The following is a 19,296-nucleotide window of genomic DNA, read 5'->3' on the forward strand; positions in this document are numbered from 1 at the left end:
CAGCGGCCCGTGCCGCGTGCGCCCAGCTGGGGAGCCGTGCTGCTTGCACCATGCGCCTGGGCGAAGAGCACGCGTGGTTTTTCTCCCCCACACTTGCAGAGGTCGATGGCCAGCGCTTGCAGCAGATGGAGGCTGGCTCCGCTGGGCTGGCGAGTGATGCATCGTGCTGAGCAGGCAGTGCCCGAGAGGAGTGCCTTTGATTTGGCATTTTGTAACCTCGTGCCTCTGTAGATAATAGCCGCTCGGCGTACGTCCCGTGGTCGCTGGCGTGCGGGAGGCCTTTGCAAGGCCAGCGCCAGGCCCCCTGGTCTTCCGTGTGGCTCTGCAAAGGCGGCGCGAGGCTGCCCCGAGACCAAGCCCTTGGGCAAGAGCTGTGGCACGCAGGGCGCTTGCAGTCAGCCCTTGTCACGCTGCGTGCCCTCTTACGCACCGAGATAATGAAAAGAGAGCGGGGCTAATTTGGCCCATTAGGTGGCAGCTGGCAAGCGCCCGAGCGGGGTAATTGCCGGGGCTGATAGAGCGGGTTGGGGCTGCTGAGGAAGCGGCGTCAGCAAAACAGCCCCGTGCCACGCAGGGAGGAGGCAGGGGCTCGGCCGCCACGGGCCACGTGCCCCCGCTGCGGCCAGCTCCTCCCCGCACTCGCCGGCCCGGCATAAAAGCGCTGCCCTGGGCCAGCGCTGGCATCCACCGCTCCTGCCTCGCTCTGCTCAGCAAAAGGGTAGGTGGGTGCCTGTGGGTCTCTGCCTGCTGGGGCGGGGGCCGGCGCGGCCAGGAGAGCTCTGAGGGCAGCGGGCGTGCTGGCGGCGGCAGCCGCGCATGGCCAGGGCGGGCTGAGCTGCGGCGGGAGCAGGAAGGAGCCCCGTGGCTGGGACCCGCGGAGCCGGGCCCGGCACGGCACAGGCTCTCCGGGAGGGCCTGCGTGCCCTCCGTGTGCGGAGAGCAGGGCGCTGACGCGGGCTGGCTGGGCAAAGGGCAACGAGGGGCGGGCAGCGCGGGCAAGGCGGTGGCTCTGGCCCCTCCATCTCCAGGGCAGCCCTGAGAACAGGGCACTGCTCGGCCGGGGGCATCTCCTCCTCGCTCATGACGCCTCTCCTCGGGGCCGTGTCTTTCAGGCTCAGCTCTCTCGCACCAAGATGTCTTGCTACGACCTGTGCCCACCGAAACCCAGCAGCGTCGCCGTCCCCCAGCCCATCGCTGAGAGCTGCAACGAGCTGTGCGCCCGCCAGTGCCCCGACTCGACGGCCTTCATCCAGCCGCCCCCCCGTCGTCGTCACCTTCCCCGGCCCCATCCTCAGCTCCTTCCCCCAGCAAGCCGTGGTGGGCTCCTCCGGAGCACCCGCCTTTGGGGGCTCCCTGGGGCTGGGGGGCCTCTACGGCGCCGGGGCCACGCTGGGCTCGGGGGGCCTCTGCACCTTTGGCAGACCCTACGCCTCTCCCGCCTGCAGCCCCTGCGCCGTGCCCCGCTACAGCAGGAAGCTGTGGGACACCTGTGGGCCCTGCTAGAGCCAGCCCCGGAGCCCCCACAGTCCCTGGGCCACCTCTGCCTCACGCCTCCTCTCCTTTCTGCCCTCCCTTCCCTCTCTCCGGGCCGCCTCTCCTCCTCGCTCCCGCCCGTGCCCACATGCGCAACTCCACCGTCAGCCCACGGGGCGCTTGCTTCTCTCTGCAACCACCACCGCCTGGGAGAAGCCTGAAGGAACACCTCTCCTGACGCCCACAGGGACAACCCGCGCCTGCCTCTGCCTCATGTGCCTTTCCCGCGCCGCAATAAAACAAGCCTGCACCCAAGGCCTCCCTCTCTGCCTTTCCTTTCAAAGCCCAGCAGCCGGGGCTGCAGGGTTCCCTCGCCCGGCGCGTGCCCGACGCCAGCCGGGCCAGGGAAGTCTCTCAGCCCCCGCAGAGCCAGGCTGAGCTGCCTCTGGCGACACCCCACAGCCCTGGCAGCTCTGCCCACGCACGGTCCCGCCGCCCAGCTCCAAGGGGCCTGCCTGAACGCAGCCGGCTCCCCTGCCTGCAGGACACGCAGCCCTGGGGCGGCGGCAGACCTCCAGGCTCCTTGCTCGGGAGCGCGGCCGCCACGGGGGCTCCGAGCCACCCAGGGGCCATGCCTGCCGCGCCTCCAGCCCCTCTCTGTCTCCTTGCCTCGCCTGCAGGCCCTGGGGGAGAAAGCACAGGGGACGCTGCCCCTTTCTCTCCCCTAGCCGTTTCCCTTCCCCTCCTTCTCTTCCCTCCTCTTCTTTCTCTTGCCCTCCTGATGATTCTCCCCCAGCCCCTTGCCCTTCTCTTCCCTCTTCTTAGCCCCTTCCTCCTCCCCCTCCCTCTTCTCCCTCGCCTGCCCTTTCCCCTTCCCCTTCTCACCCCCAGCGCAGGCCAACACACACGCTGCTCCTCGCTTCTCTGCCGCAGACACAACCGCACACCAGTTACAGCCTGGTTATTGGCGGCAGGAGCCTTTGGAGGGCATCTGCTCCTGCTGCCGCCTCAGGCGAGGTCACCCAGGGCCGGCTGCCCGGCACCATCTCCACGCGCCTTTTGCACCTCTCCAAGGACGGAGACGCCACAACCTCCCGCGCCAACCTGGGCCAGTGCTCAGTCACCCTCACGGTCAAAAAAGCCTTTTGGGAAGGCGAGGTGGAGCCTGCGGGGCTTCAAGCTGCTGCCCATTGCCTCTTCTCCTGGCACTGGGCAACTCTGAAAAGAGCCCGGCTCCATCGGCTTGACGCCTTCCCTTCAGGCATGTGTGCACGTCGAGGAGACTCCCCTGAGCCTCCTCGATGCCAGCAGGGACAGTGCCATCTCTCTCAGGCTCTCCCCAGAGGAGACACGCTCTCTGCCCCTTCATCATTTTTGTGCTTTAGCCCCACATGGCAACTGAACGCCACAGAGCGGCTCGCTCGCTCGCTCGCTCGCTCGCTCCACCCCGGTGGGGGAAGTGAGAAAACGCGTGGCTTGAGATAAAGACGCTTTAAGAGGTCAGGCAAAAGCTGCGCACGCAAGCAAAGCAAAGGAAGGAATTCGCCCGCTGCTTCCCATCGGCAGGCGGCTGTTCAGCCATCTCCAGGAAGGCAGGGCCCCATCACGCCTAACGCTTACTTGGGAAGACCAGCGCCATCGCTCCCAACGTCCCCCCCTTCCTTCTTCTTCCCCCAGCTTCCTATTGCTGAGCACGACGTCACACGGTAGGGAAGACGCCTTTGCGCTATGCCTCGCCAATGCTGAGCGCAGGGCAAGGATCCCCTCCCTCCGCCTGCCGGCCACGCTCCTCCGCACGCAGCCCCAGGACACCGCTGGCCACCTTTGCCCCCTTTGCACGTTGCCCGCTCACGCGCACCTTGGTGCCCCCCAGCACCCCAAGGGCCTTTCCTGACGAGCTGCTCTCCAGCCATCGCCGGCCATTTCCCAGGCACGGGGTTTAACGCTGGCTCCTGCCCAGCCTCCTCTGTGCAGGTGCCCGCGGACGCTGCCGTGCTTCTGTGGAGCTGAGGGACCTGGCGGAGCTGGTGCCGCTCCCGGGCTGAGGAGGCCAGGCGAAGGAGCACTGCCAGCGCCTGTCCTCCTCTCTGCCCTTTCCCCAGCTCTGCTGTAAGCCCCACCTTTTTCAAAGGCTCTCCCTGCCCTGCCCGCTGCCTGCATCCTCCCCGCTCCCAACACCGCCCAGCCTCGCCTCGCCTCGCCTCGCCTCGCCTCGCCTGGGCATCTCAGGACCACCCTTTGCCCTCCCACAGCTGCCCGGCACACGCCCCCAGGGTCTCCCCAGCTTGGCACAAGGAGGGAGGGAGGGAGGGAGGCACCAGGTGCATGCAGGAACTCTTTATTGCGCCCAGAGGGGAAAGAGAGACTGTCAGAGAGACGGTGAGCAAGACCCAGAGAGGCTGCTTGCCACATCTTGCGGGAGGCAGGGGGATCTTCTCCAGAGCGCGGCTTCTCGCTCGGGATGCGCCCTTGGTGCGGCGTTAGAGAGGCCGAGGATGTGGCCCTGCAGCCCCGGCAGGGCCTTCCAGGTCCACCTCCTGCCCTGTGCAAGAGCTGGGAAGAGAGGGGAGGAGCGCAGAGGGCAGGAGCAGAGGGCAGGCAAGGGCCGAGGGTGTGCGGCACTGCCAGCTGCCCAGGCGTTGGCTGGGGCTGGGGATGCTGAGCACTCCTCGGTGCCTGGTGCCCGCCAGCTCAGCCCTGCGTGGGCGGTGGTGCTGGCGCTTGGGCCGGGGGCAGCGCCTGGGGCTGGGCTGGCTCTAGCAGGGCCCACAGGTGTCCCACAGCTTCCTGCTGTAGCGGGGCACGGCGCAGGGGCTGCAGGCGGGAGAGGCGTAGGGTCTGCCAAAGGTGCAGAGGCCCCCCGAGCCCAGCGTGGCCCCGGCGCCGTAGAGGCCCCCCAGCCCCAGGGAGCCCCCAAAGGCGGGTGCTCCGGAGGAGCCCACCACGGCTTGCTGGGGGAAGGAGCTGAGGATGGGGCCGGGGAAGGTGACGACGACGGGGGGCGGCTGGATGAAGGCCGTCGAGTCGGGGCACTGGCGGGCGCACAGCTCGTTGCAGCTCTCAGCGATGGGCTGGGGGACGGCGACGCTGCTGGGTTTCGGTGGGCACAGGTCGTAGCAAGACATCTTGGCGGGGGATCGGATGGGGCTCTGCAAGAGGGCAGGCGTTGCAAGAGAGCAGCAGAGGGGTGCGCCCGAGGCGCAGGGGCCGGGGCCGGAGCAGGGGGCCAGGAGGAGAAGCGCTCGCAGACTTACCCTGTTCCCAGAGGAGAAGGCGGCCGGAGCAGTGGATGGGAGAGCCTGGCAGAGGCAGAGCTTTTATACCTGCCCCGCCATTGCTCAGCACCACCTGGGCCAATCTGCAGAGGCGGCACTCCCTGCTGCTGCTGCCGCCGCCGCCGCCGCCGCCGCCGCCGATGACAACAGGGCTGTCCGGCTCCTGCCCCTCCCTGAGTCAGCATCCCCTCGCCACACCAGCACATGCCGCTTCCCAGGCTTTCCTCCCCTTTCTGCTTCGTGGGCTAAAGGAGAGCAGGCATCTCCCCCAGCAACGGGGCTGCAGCGACGCCTGCGAGGGCCTGGCGGGGCCGGGGCAGGGCTGGCAGCGGCCCGTGCCGCGTGCGCCCAGCTGGGGAGCCGTGCTGCTTGCACCATGCGCCTGGGCGAAGAGCACGCGTGGTTTTTCTCCCCCACACTTGCAGAGGTCGATGGCCAGCGCTTGCAGCAGATGGAGGCTGGCTCCGCTGGGCTGGCGAGTGATGCATCGTGCTGAGCAGGCAGTGCCCGAGAGGAGTGCCTTTGATTTGGCATTTTGTAACCTCGTGCCTCTGTAGATAATAGCCGCTCGGCGTACGTCCCGTGGTCGCTGGCGTGCGGGAGGCCTTTGCAAGGCCAGCGCCAGGCCCCCTGGTCTTCCGTGTGGCTCTGCAAAGGCGGCGCGAGGCTGCCCCGAGACCAAGCCCTTGGGCAAGAGCTGTGGCACGCAGGGCGCTTGCAGTCAGCCCTTGTCACGCTGCGTGCCCTCTTACGCACCGAGATAATGAAAAGAGAGCGGGGCTAATTTGGCCCATTAGGTGGCAGCTGGCAAGCGCCCGAGCGGGGTAATTGCCGGGGCTGATAGAGCGGGTTAGGGCTGCTGAGGAAGCGGCGTCAGCAAAACAGCCCCGTGCCACGCAGGGAGGAGGCAGGGGCTCGGCCGCCACGGGCCACGTGCCCCCGCTGCGGCCAGCTCCTCCCCGCACTCGCCGGCCCGGCATAAAAGCGCTGCCCTGGGCCAGCGCTGGCATCCACCGCTCCTGCCTCGCTCTGCTCAGCAAAAGGGTAGGTGGGTGCTTGTGGGTCTCTGCCTGCTGGGGCGGGGGCCGGCGCGGCCAGGAGAGCTCTGAGGGCAGCGGGCGTGCTGGCGGCGGCAGCCGCGCATGGCCAGGGCGGGCTGAGCTGCGGCGGGAGCAGGAAGGAGCCCCGTGGCTGGGACCCGCGGAGCCGGGCCCGGCACGGCACAGGCTCTCCGGGAGGGCCTGCGTGCCCTCCGTGTGCGGAGAGCAGGGCGCTGACGCGGGCTGGCTGGGCAAAGGGCAACGAGGGGCGGGCAGCGCGGGCAAGGCGGTGGCTCTGGCCCCTCCATCTCCAGGGCAGCCCTGAGAACAGGGCACTGCTCGGCCGGGGGCATCTCCTCCTCGCTCATGACGCCTCTCCTCGGGGCCGTGTCTTTCAGGCTCAGCTCTCTCGCACCAAGATGTCTTGCTACGACCTGTGCCCACCGAAACCCAGCAGCGTCGCCGTCCCCCAGCCCATCGCTGAGAGCTGCAACGAGCTGTGCGCCCGCCAGTGCCCCGACTCGACGGCCTTCATCCAGCCGCCCCTCGTCGTCGTCACCTTCCCCGGCCCCATCCTCAGCTCCTTCCCCCAGCAAGCCGTGGTGGGCTCCTCCGGAGCACCCGCCTTTGGGGGCTCCCTGGGGCTGGGGGGCCTCTACGGCGCCGGGGCCACGCTGGGCTCGGGGGGCCTCTGCACCTTTGGCAGACCCTACGCCTCTCCCGCCTGCAGCCCCTGCGCCGTGCCCCGCTACAGCAGGAAGCTGTGGGACACCTGTGGGCCCTGCTAGAGCCAGCCCCGGAGCCCCCACAGTCCCTGGGCCACCTCTGCCTCACGCCTCCTCTCCTTTCTGCCCTCCCTTCCCTCTCTCCGGGCCGCCTCTCCTCCTCGCTCCCGCCCGTGCCCACATGCGCAACTCCACCGTCAGCCCACGGGGCGCTTGCTTCTCTCTGCAACCACCACCGCCTGGGAGAAGCCTGAAGGAACACCTCTCCTGACGCCCACAGGGACAACCCGCGCCTGCCTCTGCCTCATGTGCCTTTCCCGCGCCGCAATAAAACAAGCCTGCACCCAAGGCCTCCCTCTCTGCCTTTCCTTTCAAAGCCCAGCAGCCGGGGCTGCAGGGTTCCCTCGCCCGGCGCGTGCCCGACGCCAGCCGGGCCAGGGAAGTCTCTCAGCCCCCGCAGAGCCAGGCTGAGCTGCCTCTGGCGACACCCCACAGCCCTGGCAGCTCTGCCCACGCACGGTCCCGCCGCCCAGCTCCAAGGGGCCTGCCTGAACGCAGCCGGCTCCCCTGCCTGCAGGACACGCAGCCCTGGGGCGGCGGCAGACCTCCAGGCTCCTTGCTCGGGAGCGCGGCCGCCACGGGGGCTCCGAGCCACCCAGGGGCCATGCCTGCCGCGCCTCCAGCCCCTCTCTGTCTCCTTGCCTCGCCTGCAGGCCCTGGGGGAGAAAGCACAGGGGACGCTGCCCCTTTCTCTCCCCTAGCCGTTTCCCTTCCCCTCCTTCTCTTCCCTCCTCTTCTTTCTCTTGCCCTCCTGATGATTCTCCCCCAGCCCCTTGCCCTTCTCTTCCCTCTTCTTAGCCCCTTCCTCCTCCCCCTCCCTCTTCTCCCTCGCCTGCCCTTTCCCCTTCCCCTTCTCACCCCCAGCGCAGGCCAACACACACGCTGCTCCTCGCTTCTCTGCCGCAGACACAACCGCACACCAGTTACAGCCTGGTTATTGGCGGCAGGAGCCTTTGGAGGGCATCTGCTCCTGCTGCCGCCTCAGGCGAGGTCACCCAGGGCCGGCTGCCCGGCACCATCTCCACGCGCCTTTTGCACCTCTCCAAGGACGGAGACGCCACAACCTCCCGCGCCAACCTGGGCCAGTGCTCAGTCACCCTCACGGTCAAAAAAGCCTTTTGGGAAGGCGAGGTGGAGCTTGCGGGGCTTCAAGCTGCTGCCCATTGCCTCTTCTCCTGGCACTGGGCAACTCTGAAAAGAGCCCGGCTCCATCGGCTTGACGCCTTCCCTTCAGGCATGTGTGCACGTCGAGGAGACTCCCCTGAGCCTCCTCGATGCCAGCAGGGACAGTGCCATCTCTCTCAGGCTCTCCCCAGAGGAGACACGCTCTCTGCCCCTTCATCATTTTTGTGCTTTAGCCCCACATGGCAACTGAACGCCACAGAGCGGCTCGCTCGCTCGCTCGCTCCACCCCGGTGGGGGAAGTGAGAAAACGCGTGGCTTGAGATAAAGACGCTTTAAGAGGTCAGGCAAAAGCTGCGCACGCAAGCAAAGCAAAGGAAGGAATTCGCCCGCTGCTTCCCATCGGCAGGCGGCTGTTCAGCCATCTCCAGGAAGGCAGGGCCCCATCACGCCTAACGCTTACTTGGGAAGACCAGCGCCATCGCTCCCAACGTCCCCCCCTTCCTTCTTCTTCCCCCAGCTTCCTATTGCTGAGCACGACGTCACACGGTAGGGAAGACGCCTTTGCGCTATGCCTCGCCAATGCTGAGCGCAGGGCAAGGATCCCCTCCCTCCGCCTGCCGGCCACGCTCCTCCGCACGCAGCCCCAGGACACCGCTGGCCACCTTTGCCCCCTTTGCACGTTGCCCGCTCACGCGCACCTTGGTGCCCCCCAGCACCCCAAGGGCCTTTCCTGACGAGCTGCTCTCCAGCCATCGCCGGCCATTTCCCAGGCACGGGGTTTAACGCTGGCTCCTGCCCAGCCTCCTCTGTGCAGGTGCCCGCGGACGCTGCCGTGCTTCTGTGGAGCTGAGGGACCTGGCGGAGCTGGTGCCGCTCCCGGGCTGAGGAGGCCAGGCGAAGGAGCACTGCCAGCGCCTGTCCTCCTCTCTGCCCTTTCCCCAGCTCTGCTGTAAGCCCCACCTTTTTCAAAGGCTCTCCCTGCCCTGCCCGCTGCCTGCATCCTCCCCGCTCCCAACACCGCCCAGCCTCGCCTCGCCTCGCCTCGCCTCGCCTCGCCTGGGCATCTCAGGACCACCCTTTGCCCTCCCACAGCTGCCCGGCACACGCCCCCAGGGTCTCCCCAGCTTGGCACAAGGAGGGAGGGAGGGAGGGAGGCACCAGGTGCATGCAGGAACTCTTTATTGCGCCCAGAGGGGAAAGAGAGACTGTCAGAGAGACGGTGAGCAAGACCCAGAGAGGCTGCTTGCCACATCTTGCGGGAGGCAGGGGGATCTTCTCCAGAGCGCGGCTTCTCGCTCGGGATGCGCCCTTGGTGCGGCGTTAGAGAGGCCGAGGATGTGGCCCTGCAGCCCCGGCAGGGCCTTCCAGGTCCACCTCCTGCCCTGTGCAAGAGCTGGGAAGAGAGGGGAGGAGCGCAGAGGGCAGGAGCAGAGGGCAGGCAAGGGCCGAGGGTGTGCGGCACTGCCAGCTGCCCAGGCGTTGGCTGGGGCTGGGGATGCTGAGCACTCCTCGGTGCCTGGTGCCCGCCAGCTCAGCCCTGCGTGGGCGGTGGTGCTGGCGCTTGGGCCGGGGGCAGCGCCTGGGGCTGGGCTGGCTCTAGCAGGGCCCACAGGTGTCCCACAGCTTCCTGCTGTAGCGGGGCACGGCGCAGGGGCTGCAGGCGGGAGAGGCGTAGGGTCTGCCAAAGGTGCAGAGGCCCCCCGAGCCCAGCGTGGCCCCGGCGCCGTAGAGGCCCCCCAGCCCCAGGGAGCCCCCAAAGGCGGGTGCTCCGGAGGAGCCCACCACGGCTTGCTGGGGGAAGGAGCTGAGGATGGGGCCGGGGAAGGTGACGACGACGGGGGGCGGCTGGATGAAGGCCGTCGAGTCGGGGCACTGGCGGGCGCACAGCTCGTTGCAGCTCTCAGCGATGGGCTGGGGGACGGCGACGCTGCTGGGTTTCGGTGGGCACAGGTCGTAGCAAGACATCTTGGCGGGGGATCGGATGGGGCTCTGCAAGAGGGCAGGCGTTGCAAGAGAGCAGCAGAGGGGTGCGCCCGAGGCGCAGGGGCCGGGGCCGGAGCAGGGGGCCAGGAGGAGAAGCGCTCGCAGACTTACCCTGTTCCCAGAGGAGAAGGCGGCCGGAGCAGTGGATGGGAGAGCCTGGCAGAGGCAGAGCTTTTATACCTGCCCCGCCATTGCTCAGCACCACCTGGGCCAATCTGCAGAGGCGGCACTCCCTGCTGCTGCTGCCGCCGCCGCCGCCGCCGCCGCCGCCGATGACAACAGGGCTGTCCGGCTCCTGCCCCTCCCTGAGTCAGCATCCCCTCGCCACACCAGCACATGCCGCTTCCCAGGCTTTCCTCCCCTTTCTGCTTCGTGGGCTAAAGGAGAGCAGGCATCTCCCCCAGCAACGGGGCTGCAGCGACGCCTGCGAGGGCCTGGCGGGGCCGGGGCAGGGCTGGCAGCGGCCCGTGCCGCGTGCGCCCAGCTGGGGAGCCGTGCTGCTTGCACCATGCGCCTGGGCGAAGAGCACGCGTGGTTTTTCTCCCCCACACTTGCAGAGGTCGATGGCCAGCGCTTGCAGCAGATGGAGGCTGGCTCCGCTGGGCTGGCGAGTGATGCATCGTGCTGAGCAGGCAGTGCCCGAGAGGAGTGCCTTTGATTTGGCATTTTGTAACCTCGTGCCTCTGTAGATAATAGCCGCTCGGCGTACGTCCCGTGGTCGCTGGCGTGCGGGAGGCCTTTGCAAGGCCAGCGCCAGGCCCCCTGGTCTTCCGTGTGGCTCTGCAAAGGCGGCGCGAGGCTGCCCCGAGACCAAGCCCTTGGGCAAGAGCTGTGGCACGCAGGGCGCTTGCAGTCAGCCCTTGTCACGCTGCGTGCCCTCTTACGCACCGAGATAATGAAAAGAGAGCGGGGCTAATTTGGCCCATTAGGTGGCAGCTGGCAAGCGCCCGAGCGGGGTAATTGCCGGGGCTGATAGAGCGGGTTGGGGCTGCTGAGGAAGCGGCGTCAGCAAAACAGCCCCGTGCCACGCAGGGAGGAGGCAGGGGCTCGGCCGCCACGGGCCACGTGCCCCCGCTGCGGCCAGCTCCTCCCCGCACTCGCCGGCCCGGCATAAAAGCGCTGCCCTGGGCCAGCGCTGGCATCCACCGCTCCTGCCTCGCTCTGCTCAGCAAAAGGGTAGGTGGGTGCCTGTGGGTCTCTGCCTGCTGGGGCGGGGGCCGGCGCGGCCAGGAGAGCTCTGAGGGCAGCGGGCGTGCTGGCGGCGGCAGCCGCGCATGGCCAGGGCGGGCTGAGCTGCGGCGGGAGCAGGAAGGAGCCCCGTGGCTGGGACCCGCGGAGCCGGGCCCGGCACGGCACAGGCTCTCCGGGAGGGCCTGCGTGCCCTCCGTGTGCGGAGAGCAGGGCGCTGACGCGGGCTGGCTGGGCAAAGGGCAACGAGGGGCGGGCAGCGCGGGCAAGGCGGTGGCTCTGGCCCCTCCATCTCCAGGGCAGCCCTGAGAACAGGGCACTGCTCGGCCGGGGGCATCTCCTCCTCGCTCATGACGCCTCTCCTCGGGGCCGTGTCTTTCAGGCTCAGCTCTCTCGCACCAAGATGTCTTGCTACGACCTGTGCCCACCGAAACCCAGCAGCGTCGCCGTCCCCCAGCCCATCGCTGAGAGCTGCAACGAGCTGTGCGCCCGCCAGTGCCCCGACTCGACGGCCTTCATCCAGCCGCCCCCCGTCGTCGTCACCTTCCCCGGCCCCATCCTCAGCTCCTTCCCCCAGCAAGCCGTGGTGGGCTCCTCCGGAGCACCCGCCTTTGGGGGCTCCCTGGGGCTGGGGGGCCTCTACGGCGCCGGGGCCACGCTGGGCTCGGGGGGCCTCTGCACCTTTGGCAGACCCTACGCCTCTCCCGCCTGCAGCCCCTGCGCCGTGCCCCGCTACAGCAGGAAGCTGTGGGACACCTGTGGGCCCTGCTAGAGCCAGCCCCGGAGCCCCCACAGTCCCTGGGCCACCTCTGCCTCACGCCTCCTCTCCTTTCTGCCCTCCCTTCCCTCTCTCCGGGCCGCCTCTCCTCCTCGCTCCCGCCCGTGCCCACATGCGCAACTCCACCGTCAGCCCACGGGGCGCTTGCTTCTCTCTGCAACCACCACCGCCTGGGAGAAGCCTGAAGGAACACCTCTCCTGACGCCCACAGGGACAACCCGCGCCTGCCTCTGCCTCATGTGCCTTTCCCGCGCCGCAATAAAACAAGCCTGCACCCAAGGCCTCCCTCTCTGCCTTTCCTTTCAAAGCCCAGCAGCCGGGGCTGCAGGGTTCCCTCGCCCGGCGCGTGCCCGACGCCAGCCGGGCCAGGGAAGTCTCTCAGCCCCCGCAGAGCCAGGCTGAGCTGCCTCTGGCGACACCCCACAGCCCTGGCAGCTCTGCCCACGCACGGTCCCGCCGCCCAGCTCCAAGGGGCCTGCCTGAACGCAGCCGGCTCCCCTGCCTGCAGGACACGCAGCCCTGGGGCGGCGGCAGACCTCCAGGCTCCTTGCTCGGGAGCGCGGCCGCCACGGGGGCTCCGAGCCACCCAGGGGCCATGCCTGCCGCGCCTCCAGCCCCTCTCTGTCTCCTTGCCTCGCCTGCAGGCCCTGGGGGAGAAAGCACAGGGGACGCTGCCCCTTTCTCTCCCCTAGCCGTTTCCCTTCCCCTCCTTCTCTTCCCTCCTCTTCTTTCTCTTGCCCTCCTGATGATTCTCCCCCAGCCCCTTGCCCTTCTCTTCCCTCTTCTTAGCCCCTTCCTCCTCCCCCTCCCTCTTCTCCCTCGCCTGCCCTTTCCCCTTCCCCTTCTCACCCCCAGCGCAGGCCAACACACACGCTGCTCCTCGCTTCTCTGCCGCAGACACAACCGCACACCAGTTACAGCCTGGTTATTGGCGGCAGGAGCCTTTGGAGGGCATCTGCTCCTGCTGCCGCCTCAGGCGAGGTCACCCAGGGCCGGCTGCCCGGCACCATCTCCACGCGCCTTTTGCACCTCTCCAAGGACGGAGACGCCACAACCTCCCGCGCCAACCTGGGCCAGTGCTCAGTCACCCTCACGGTCAAAAAAGCCTTTTGGGAAGGCGAGGTGGAGCTTGCGGGGCTTCAAGCTGCTGCCCATTGCCTCTTCTCCTGGCACTGGGCAACTCTGAAAAGAGCCCGGCTCCATCGGCTTGACGCCTTCCCTTCAGGCATGTGTGCACGTCGAGGAGACTCCCCTGAGCCTCCTCGATGCCAGCAGGGACAGTGCCATCTCTCTCAGGCTCTCCCCAGAGGAGACACGCTCTCTGCCCCTTCATCATTTTTGTGCTTTAGCCCCACATGGCAACTGAACGCCACAGAGCGGCTCGCTCGCTCGCTCGCTCCACCCCGGTGGGGGAAGTGAGAAAACGCGTGGCTTGAGATAAAGACGCTTTAAGAGGTCAGGCAAAAGCTGCGCACGCAAGCAAAGCAAAGGAAGGAATTCGCCCGCTGCTTCCCATCGGCAGGCGGCTGTTCAGCCATCTCCAGGAAGGCAGGGCCCCATCACGCCTAACGCTTACTTGGGAAGACCAGCGCCATCGCTCCCAACGTCCCCCCCTTCCTTCTTCTTCCCCCAGCTTCCTATTGCTGAGCACGACGTCACACGGTAGGGAAGACGCCTTTGCGCTATGCCTCGCCAATGCTGAGCGCAGGGCAAGGATCCCCTCCCTCCGCCTGCCGGCCACGCTCCTCCGCACGCAGCCCCAGGACACCGCTGGCCACCTTTGCCCCCTTTGCACGTTGCCCGCTCACGCGCACCTTGGTGCCCCCCAGCACCCCAAGGGCCTTTCCTGACGAGCTGCTCTCCAGCCATCGCCGGCCATTTCCCAGGCACGGGGTTTAACGCTGGCTCCTGCCCAGCCTCCTCTGTGCAGGTGCCCGCGGACGCTGCCGTGCTTCTGTGGAGCTGAGGGACCTGGCGGAGCTGGTGCCGCTCCCGGGCTGAGGAGGCCAGGCGAAGGAGCACTGCCAGCGCCTGTCCTCCTCTCTGCCCTTTCCCCAGCTCTGCTGTAAGCCCCACCTTTTTCAAAGGCTCTCCCTGCCCTGCCCGCTGCCTGCATCCTCCCCGCTCCCAACACCGCCCAGCCTCGCCTCGCCTCGCCTCGCCTCGCCTCGCCTGGGCATCTCAGGACCACCCTTTGCCCTCCCACAGCTGCCCGGCACACGCCCCCAGGGTCTCCCCAGCTTGGCACAAGGAGGGAGGGAGGGAGGGAGGCACCAGGTGCATGCAGGAACTCTTTATTGCGCCCAGAGGGGAAAGAGAGACTGTCAGAGAGACGGTGAGCAAGACCCAGAGAGGCTGCTTGCCACATCTTGCGGGAGGCAGGGGGATCTTCTCCAGAGCGCGGCTTCTCGCTCGGGATGCGCCCTTGGTGCGGCGTTAGAGAGGCCGAGGATGTGGCCCTGCAGCCCCGGCAGGGCCTTCCAGGTCCACCTCCTGCCCTGTGCAAGAGCTGGGAAGAGAGGGGAGGAGCGCAGAGGGCAGGAGCAGAGGGCAGGCAAGGGCCGAGGGTGTGCGGCACTGCCAGCTGCCCAGGCGTTGGCTGGGGCTGGGGATGCTGAGCACTCCTCGGTGCCTGGTGCCCGCCAGCTCAGCCCTGCGTGGGCGGTGGTGCTGGCGCTTGGGCCGGGGGCAGCGCCTGGGGCTGGGCTGGCTCTAGCAGGGCCCACAGGTGTCCCACAGCTTCCTGCTGTAGCGGGGCACGGCGCAGGGGCTGCAGGCGGGAGAGGCGTAGGGTCTGCCAAAGGTGCAGAGGCCCCCCGAGCCCAGCGTGGCCCCGGCGCCGTAGAGGCCCCCCAGCCCCAGGGAGCCCCCAAAGGCGGGTGCTCCGGAGGAGCCCACCACGGCTTGCTGGGGGAAGGAGCTGAGGATGGGGCCGGGGAAGGTGACGACGACGGGGGGCGGCTGGATGAAGGCCGTCGAGTCGGGGCACTGGCGGGCGCACAGCTCGTTGCAGCTCTCAGCGATGGGCTGGGGGACGGCGACGCTGCTGGGTTTCGGTGGGCACAGGTCGTAGCAAGACATCTTGGCGGGGGATCGGATGGGGCTCTGCAAGAGGGCAGGCGTTGCAAGAGAGCAGCAGAGGGGTGCGCCCGAGGCGCAGGGGCCGGGGCCGGAGCAGGGGGCCAGGAGGAGAAGCGCTCGCAGACTTACCCTGTTCCCAGAGGAGAAGGCGGCCGGAGCAGTGGATGGGAGAGCCTGGCAGAGGCAGAGCTTTTATACCTGCCCCGCCATTGCTCAGCACCACCTGGGCCAATCTGCAGAGGCGGCACTCCCTGCTGCTGCTGCCGCCGCCGCCGCCGCCGCCGCCGCCGATGACAACAGGGCTGTCCGGCTCCTGCCCCTCCCTGAGTCAGCATCCCCTCGCCACACCAGCACATGCCGCTTCCCAGGCTTTCCTCCCCTTTCTGCTTCGTGGGCTAAAGGAGAGCAGGCATCTCCCCCAGCAACGGGGCTGCAGCGACGCCTGCGAGGGCCTGGCGGGGCCGGGGCAGGGCTGGCAGCGGCCCGTGCCGCGTGCGCCCAGCTGGGGAGCCGTGCTGCTTGCACCATGCGCCTGGGCGAAGAGCACGCGTGGTTTTTCTCCCCCCACACTTGCAGAGGTCGATGGCCAGTGCTTGCAGCAGATGGAGGCTGGCTCCGCTGGGCTGGCGAGTGATGCATCGTGCTGAGCAGGCAGTGCCCGAGAGGAGTGCCTTTGATTTGGCATTTTGTAACCTCGTGCCTCTGTAGATAATAGCCGCTCGGCGTACGTCCCGTGGTCGCTGGCGTGCGGGAGGCCTTTGCAAGGCCAGCGCCAGGCCCCCTGGTCTTCCGTGTGGCTCTGCAAAGGCGGCGCGAGGCTGCCCCGAGACCAAGCCCTTGGGCAAGAGCTGTGGCACGCAGGGCGCTTGCAGTCAGCCCTTGTCACGCTGCGTGCCCTCTTACGCACCGAGATAATGAAAAGAGAGCGGGGCTAATTTGGCCCATTAGGTGGCAGCTGGCAAGCGCCCGAGCGGGGTAATTGCCGGGGCTGATAGAGCGGGTTGGGGCTGCTGAGGAAGCGGCGTCAGCAAAACAGCCCCGTGCCACGCAGGGAGGAGGCAGGGGCTCGGCCGCCACGGGCCACGTGCCCCCGCTGCGGCCAGCTCCTCCCCGCACTCGCCGGCCCCGGCATAAAAGCGCTGCCCCTGGGCCAGCGCTGGCATCCACCGCTCCTGCCTCGCTCTGCTCAGCAAAAGGGTAGGTGGGTGCCTGTGGGTCTCTGCCTGCTGGGGCGGGGGCCGGCGCGGCCAGGAGAGCTCTGAGGGCAGCGGGCGTGCTGGCGGCGGCAGCCGCGCATGGCCAGGGCGGGCTGAGCTGCGGCGGGAGCAGGAAGGAGCCCCGTGGCTGGGACCCGCGAGCCGGGCCCGGCACGGCACAGGCTCTCCGGGAGGGCCTGCGTGCCCTCCGTGTGCGGAGAGCAGGGCGCTGACGCGGGCTGGCTGGGCAAAGGGCAACGAGGGGCGGGCAGCGCGGGCAAGGCGGTGGCTCTGGCCCCCTCCATCTCCAGGGCAGCCCTGAGAACAGGGCACTGCTCGGCCGGGGGCATCTCCCTCCTCGCTCATGACGCCTCTCCTCGGGGCCGTGTCTTTCAGGCTCAGCTCTCTCGCACCAAGATGTCTTGCTACGACCTGTGCCCACCGAAACCCAGCAGCGTCGCCGTCCCCCAGCCCATCGCTGAGAGCTGCAACGAGCTGTGCGCCCGCCAGTGCCCCGACTCGACGGCCTTCATCCAGCCGCCCCCCGTCGTCGTCACCTTCCCCGGCCCCATCCTCAGCTCCTTCCCCCAGCAAGCCGTGGTGGGGCTCCTCCGGAGCACCCGCCTTTGGGGGCTCCCTGGGGCTGGGGGGCCTCTACGGCGCCGGGGCCACGCTGGGCTCGGGGGGCCTCTGCACCTTTGGCAGACCCTACGCCTCTCCCGCCTGCAGCCCCTGCGCCGTGCCCCGCTACAGCAGGAAGCTGTGGGACACCTGTGGGCCCTGCTAGAGCCAGCCCCGGAGCCCCCACAGTCCCTGGGCCACCTCTGCCTCACGCCTCCTCTCCTTTCTGCCCTCCCCTTCCCTCTCTCCGGGCCCGCCTCTCCTCCTCGCTCCCGCCCGTGCCCACATGCGCAACTCCACCGTCAGCCCACGGGGCGCTTGCTTCTCTCTGCAACCACCACCGCCTGGGAGAAGCCTGAAGGAACACCTCTCCTGACGCCCACAGGGACAACCCGCGCCTGCCTCTGCCTCATGTGCCTTTCCCGCGCCGCAATAAAACAAGCCTGCACCCAAGGCCTCCCTCTCTGCCTTTCCTTTCAAAGCCCAGCAGCCGGGGCTGCAGGGTTCCCTCGCCCGGCGCGTGCCCGACGCCAGCCGGGCCAGGGAAGTCTCTCAGCCCCCGCAGAGCCAGGCTGAGCTGCCTCTGGCGACACCCCACAGCCCTGGCAGCTCTGCCCACGCACGGTCCCCGCCGCCCAGCTCCAAGGGGCCTGCCTGAACGCAGCCGGCTCCCCTGCCTGCAGGACACGCAGCCCTGGGGCGGCGGCAGACCTCCAGGCTCCTTGCTCGGGAGCGCGGCCGCCACGGGGGCTCCGAGCCACCAGGGGCCATGCCTGCCGCGCCTCCAGCCCCTCTCTGTCTCCTTGCCTCGCCTGCAGGCCCTGGGGGAGAAAGCACAGGGGACGCTGCCCCTTTCTCTCCCCTAGCCGTTTCCCTTCCCCTCCTTCTCTTCCCTCCTCTTCTTTCTCTTGCCCTCCTGATGATTCTCCCCCAGCCCCTTGCCCTTCTCTTCCCTCTTCTTAGCCCCTTCCTCCTCCCCCTCCCTCTTCTCCCTCGCCTGCCCTTTCCCCTTCCCCTTCTCACCCCCAGCGCAGGCCAACACACACGCTGCTCCTCGCTTCTCTGCCGCAGACACAACCGCACACCAGTTACAGCCTGGTTATTGGCGGCAGGAGCCTTTGGAGGGCATCTGCTCCTGCTGCCGCCTCAGGCGAGGTCACCCAGGGCCGGCTGCCCGGCACCATCTCCACGCGCCTTTTGCACCTCTCCAAGGACGGAGACGCCACAACCTCCCGCGCCAACCTGGGCCAGTGCTCAGTCACCCTCACGGTCAAAAAAGCCTTTTGGGAAGGCGAGGTGGAGCCTGCGGGGCTTCAAGCTGCTGCCCATTGCCTCTTCTCCTGGCACTGGGCAACTCTGAAAAGAGCCCGGCTCCATCGGCTTGACGCCTTCCCTTCAGGCATGTGTGCACGTCGAGGAGACTCCCCTGAGCCTCCTCGATGCCAGCAGGGACAGTGCCATCTCTCTCAGGCTCTCCCCAGAGGAGACACGCTCTCTGCCCCTTCATCATTTTTGTGCTTTAGCCCCACATGGCAACTGAACGCCACAGAGCGGCTCGCTCGCTCGCTCGCTCGCCTCGCTCCACCCCGGTGGGGGAAGTGAGAAAACGCGTGGCTTGAGATAAAGACGCTTTAAGAGGTCAGGCAAAAGCTGCGCACGCAAGCAAAGCAAAGGAAGGAATTTGCCCGCTGCTTCCCATCGGCAGGCGGCTGTTCAGCCATCTCCAGGAAGGCAGGGCCCCATCACGCCTAACGCTTACTTGGGAAGACCAGCGCCATCGCTCCCAACGTCCCCCCCCTTCCTTCTTCTTCCCCCAGCTTCCTATTGCTGAGCACGACGTCACACGGTAGGGAAGACGCCTTTGCGCTATGCCTCGCCAATGCTGAGCGCAGGGCAAGGATCCCCTCCCTCCGCCTGCCGGCCACGCTCCTCCGCACGCAGCCCCAGGACACCGCTGGCCACCTTTGCCCCCTTTGCACGTTGCCCGCTCACGCGCACCTTGGTGCCCCCCCAGCACCCCAAGGGCCTTTCCTGACGAGCTGCTCTCCAGCCATCGCCGGCCATTTCCCAGGCACGGGGTTTAACGCTGGCTCCTGCCCAGCCTCCTCTGTGCAGGTGCCCGCGGACGCTGCCGTGCTTCTGTGGAGCTGAGGGACCTGGCGGAGCTGGTGCCGCTCCCCGGGCTGAGGAGGCCAGGCGAAGGAGCACTGCCAGCGCCTGTCCTCCTCTCTGCCCTTTCCCCAGCTCTGCTGTAAGCCCCACCTTTTTCAAAGGCTCTCCCTGCCCTGCCCGCTGCCTGCATCCTCCCCGCTCCCAACACCCGCCCAGCCTCGCCTCGCCTCGCCTCGCCTCGCCTCGCCTGGGCATCTCAGGACCACCCTTTGCCCTCCCACAGCTGCCCGGCACACGCCCCCAGGGTCTCCCCAGCTTGGCACAAGGAGGGAGGGAGGGAGGGAGGCACCAGGTGCATGCAGGAACTCTTTATTGCGCCCCAGAGGGGAAAGAGAGACTGTCAGAGAGACGGTGAGCAAGACCCAGAGAGGCTGCTTGCCACATCTTGCGGGAGGCAGGGGGATCTTCTCCAGAGCGCGGCTTCTCGCTCGGGATGCGCCCTTGGTGCGGCGTTAGAGAGGCCGAGGATGTGGCCCTGCAGCCCCGGCAGGGCCTTCCAGGTCCACCTCCTGCCCTGTGCAAGAGCTGGGAAGAGAGGGGAGGAGCGCAGAGGGCAGGAGCAGAGGGCAGGCAAGGGCC

General features: G+C 68.1%; 5 protein-coding genes and 1 pseudogene across 5 annotated transcripts; 3 read left to right on the forward strand and 3 right to left on the reverse strand.

The window, feature by feature from the left end:
• Positions 1 to 1,133: 1,133 nt before the first annotated feature.
• Positions 1,134 to 1,503, forward strand: LOC142595718 (feather keratin 3-like; annotated as a pseudogene).
• Positions 1,504 to 4,229: 2,726 nt separating this feature from the next.
• On the reverse strand, positions 4,230 to 4,598 carry LOC142595661 (feather keratin 3-like). Its single transcript, XM_075724410.1, has one exon. The coding sequence runs from the start codon at positions 4,596 to 4,598 to the stop codon at positions 4,230 to 4,232; it is 369 nt and encodes a 122-aa protein (XP_075580525.1).
• A 1,133-nt stretch (positions 4,599 to 5,731) lies between these two features.
• LOC142595704 (feather keratin 3-like) lies at positions 5,732 to 6,576 on the forward strand. Its single transcript, XM_075724494.1, has 3 exons — positions 5,732 to 5,792; positions 5,925 to 5,935; positions 6,193 to 6,576. The coding sequence occupies exon 3, from the start codon at positions 6,208 to 6,210 to the stop codon at positions 6,574 to 6,576; it is 369 nt and encodes a 122-aa protein (XP_075580609.1). The 5' UTR covers positions 5,732 to 5,792; positions 5,925 to 5,935; positions 6,193 to 6,207.
• Positions 6,577 to 9,294: 2,718 nt separating this feature from the next.
• On the reverse strand, positions 9,295 to 9,663 carry LOC142595662 (feather keratin 3-like). The gene has a single exon (XM_075724411.1). The coding sequence runs from the start codon at positions 9,661 to 9,663 to the stop codon at positions 9,295 to 9,297; it is 369 nt and encodes a 122-aa protein (XP_075580526.1).
• A 1,133-nt stretch (positions 9,664 to 10,796) lies between these two features.
• On the forward strand, positions 10,797 to 11,641 carry LOC142595608 (feather keratin 3-like). The gene is made up of 2 exons (XM_075724251.1): positions 10,797 to 10,871; positions 11,258 to 11,641. The coding sequence occupies exon 2, from the start codon at positions 11,273 to 11,275 to the stop codon at positions 11,639 to 11,641; it is 369 nt and encodes a 122-aa protein (XP_075580366.1). The 5' UTR covers positions 10,797 to 10,871; positions 11,258 to 11,272.
• A 2,718-nt stretch (positions 11,642 to 14,359) lies between these two features.
• Positions 14,360 to 14,728, reverse strand: LOC142595609 (feather keratin 3-like). The gene has a single exon (XM_075724252.1). The coding sequence runs from the start codon at positions 14,726 to 14,728 to the stop codon at positions 14,360 to 14,362; it is 369 nt and encodes a 122-aa protein (XP_075580367.1).
• Between the last annotated feature and the right edge of the window lie 4,568 nt (positions 14,729 to 19,296).

The sequence above is a fragment of the Pelecanus crispus genome, chromosome 22 (assembly GCF_030463565.1).
Source record: "Pelecanus crispus isolate bPelCri1 chromosome 22, bPelCri1.pri, whole genome shotgun sequence".
Classification (NCBI taxonomy): Eukaryota; Metazoa; Chordata; class Aves; order Pelecaniformes; family Pelecanidae; genus Pelecanus; species Pelecanus crispus.

What these genes read in the sequence shown, in the direction of transcription:
- LOC142595661 (XM_075724410.1), bottom strand. Translation starts at nt 4,598, where the DNA reads ATGTCTTGCTACGACCTGTGCCCACCGAAACCCAGCAGCGTCGCCGTC.
- LOC142595704 (XM_075724494.1), top strand. Translation starts at nt 6,208, where the DNA reads ATGTCTTGCTACGACCTGTGCCCACCGAAACCCAGCAGCGTCGCCGTC.
- LOC142595662 (XM_075724411.1), bottom strand. Translation starts at nt 9,663, where the DNA reads ATGTCTTGCTACGACCTGTGCCCACCGAAACCCAGCAGCGTCGCCGTC.
- LOC142595608 (XM_075724251.1), top strand. Translation starts at nt 11,273, where the DNA reads ATGTCTTGCTACGACCTGTGCCCACCGAAACCCAGCAGCGTCGCCGTC.
- LOC142595609 (XM_075724252.1), bottom strand. Translation starts at nt 14,728, where the DNA reads ATGTCTTGCTACGACCTGTGCCCACCGAAACCCAGCAGCGTCGCCGTC.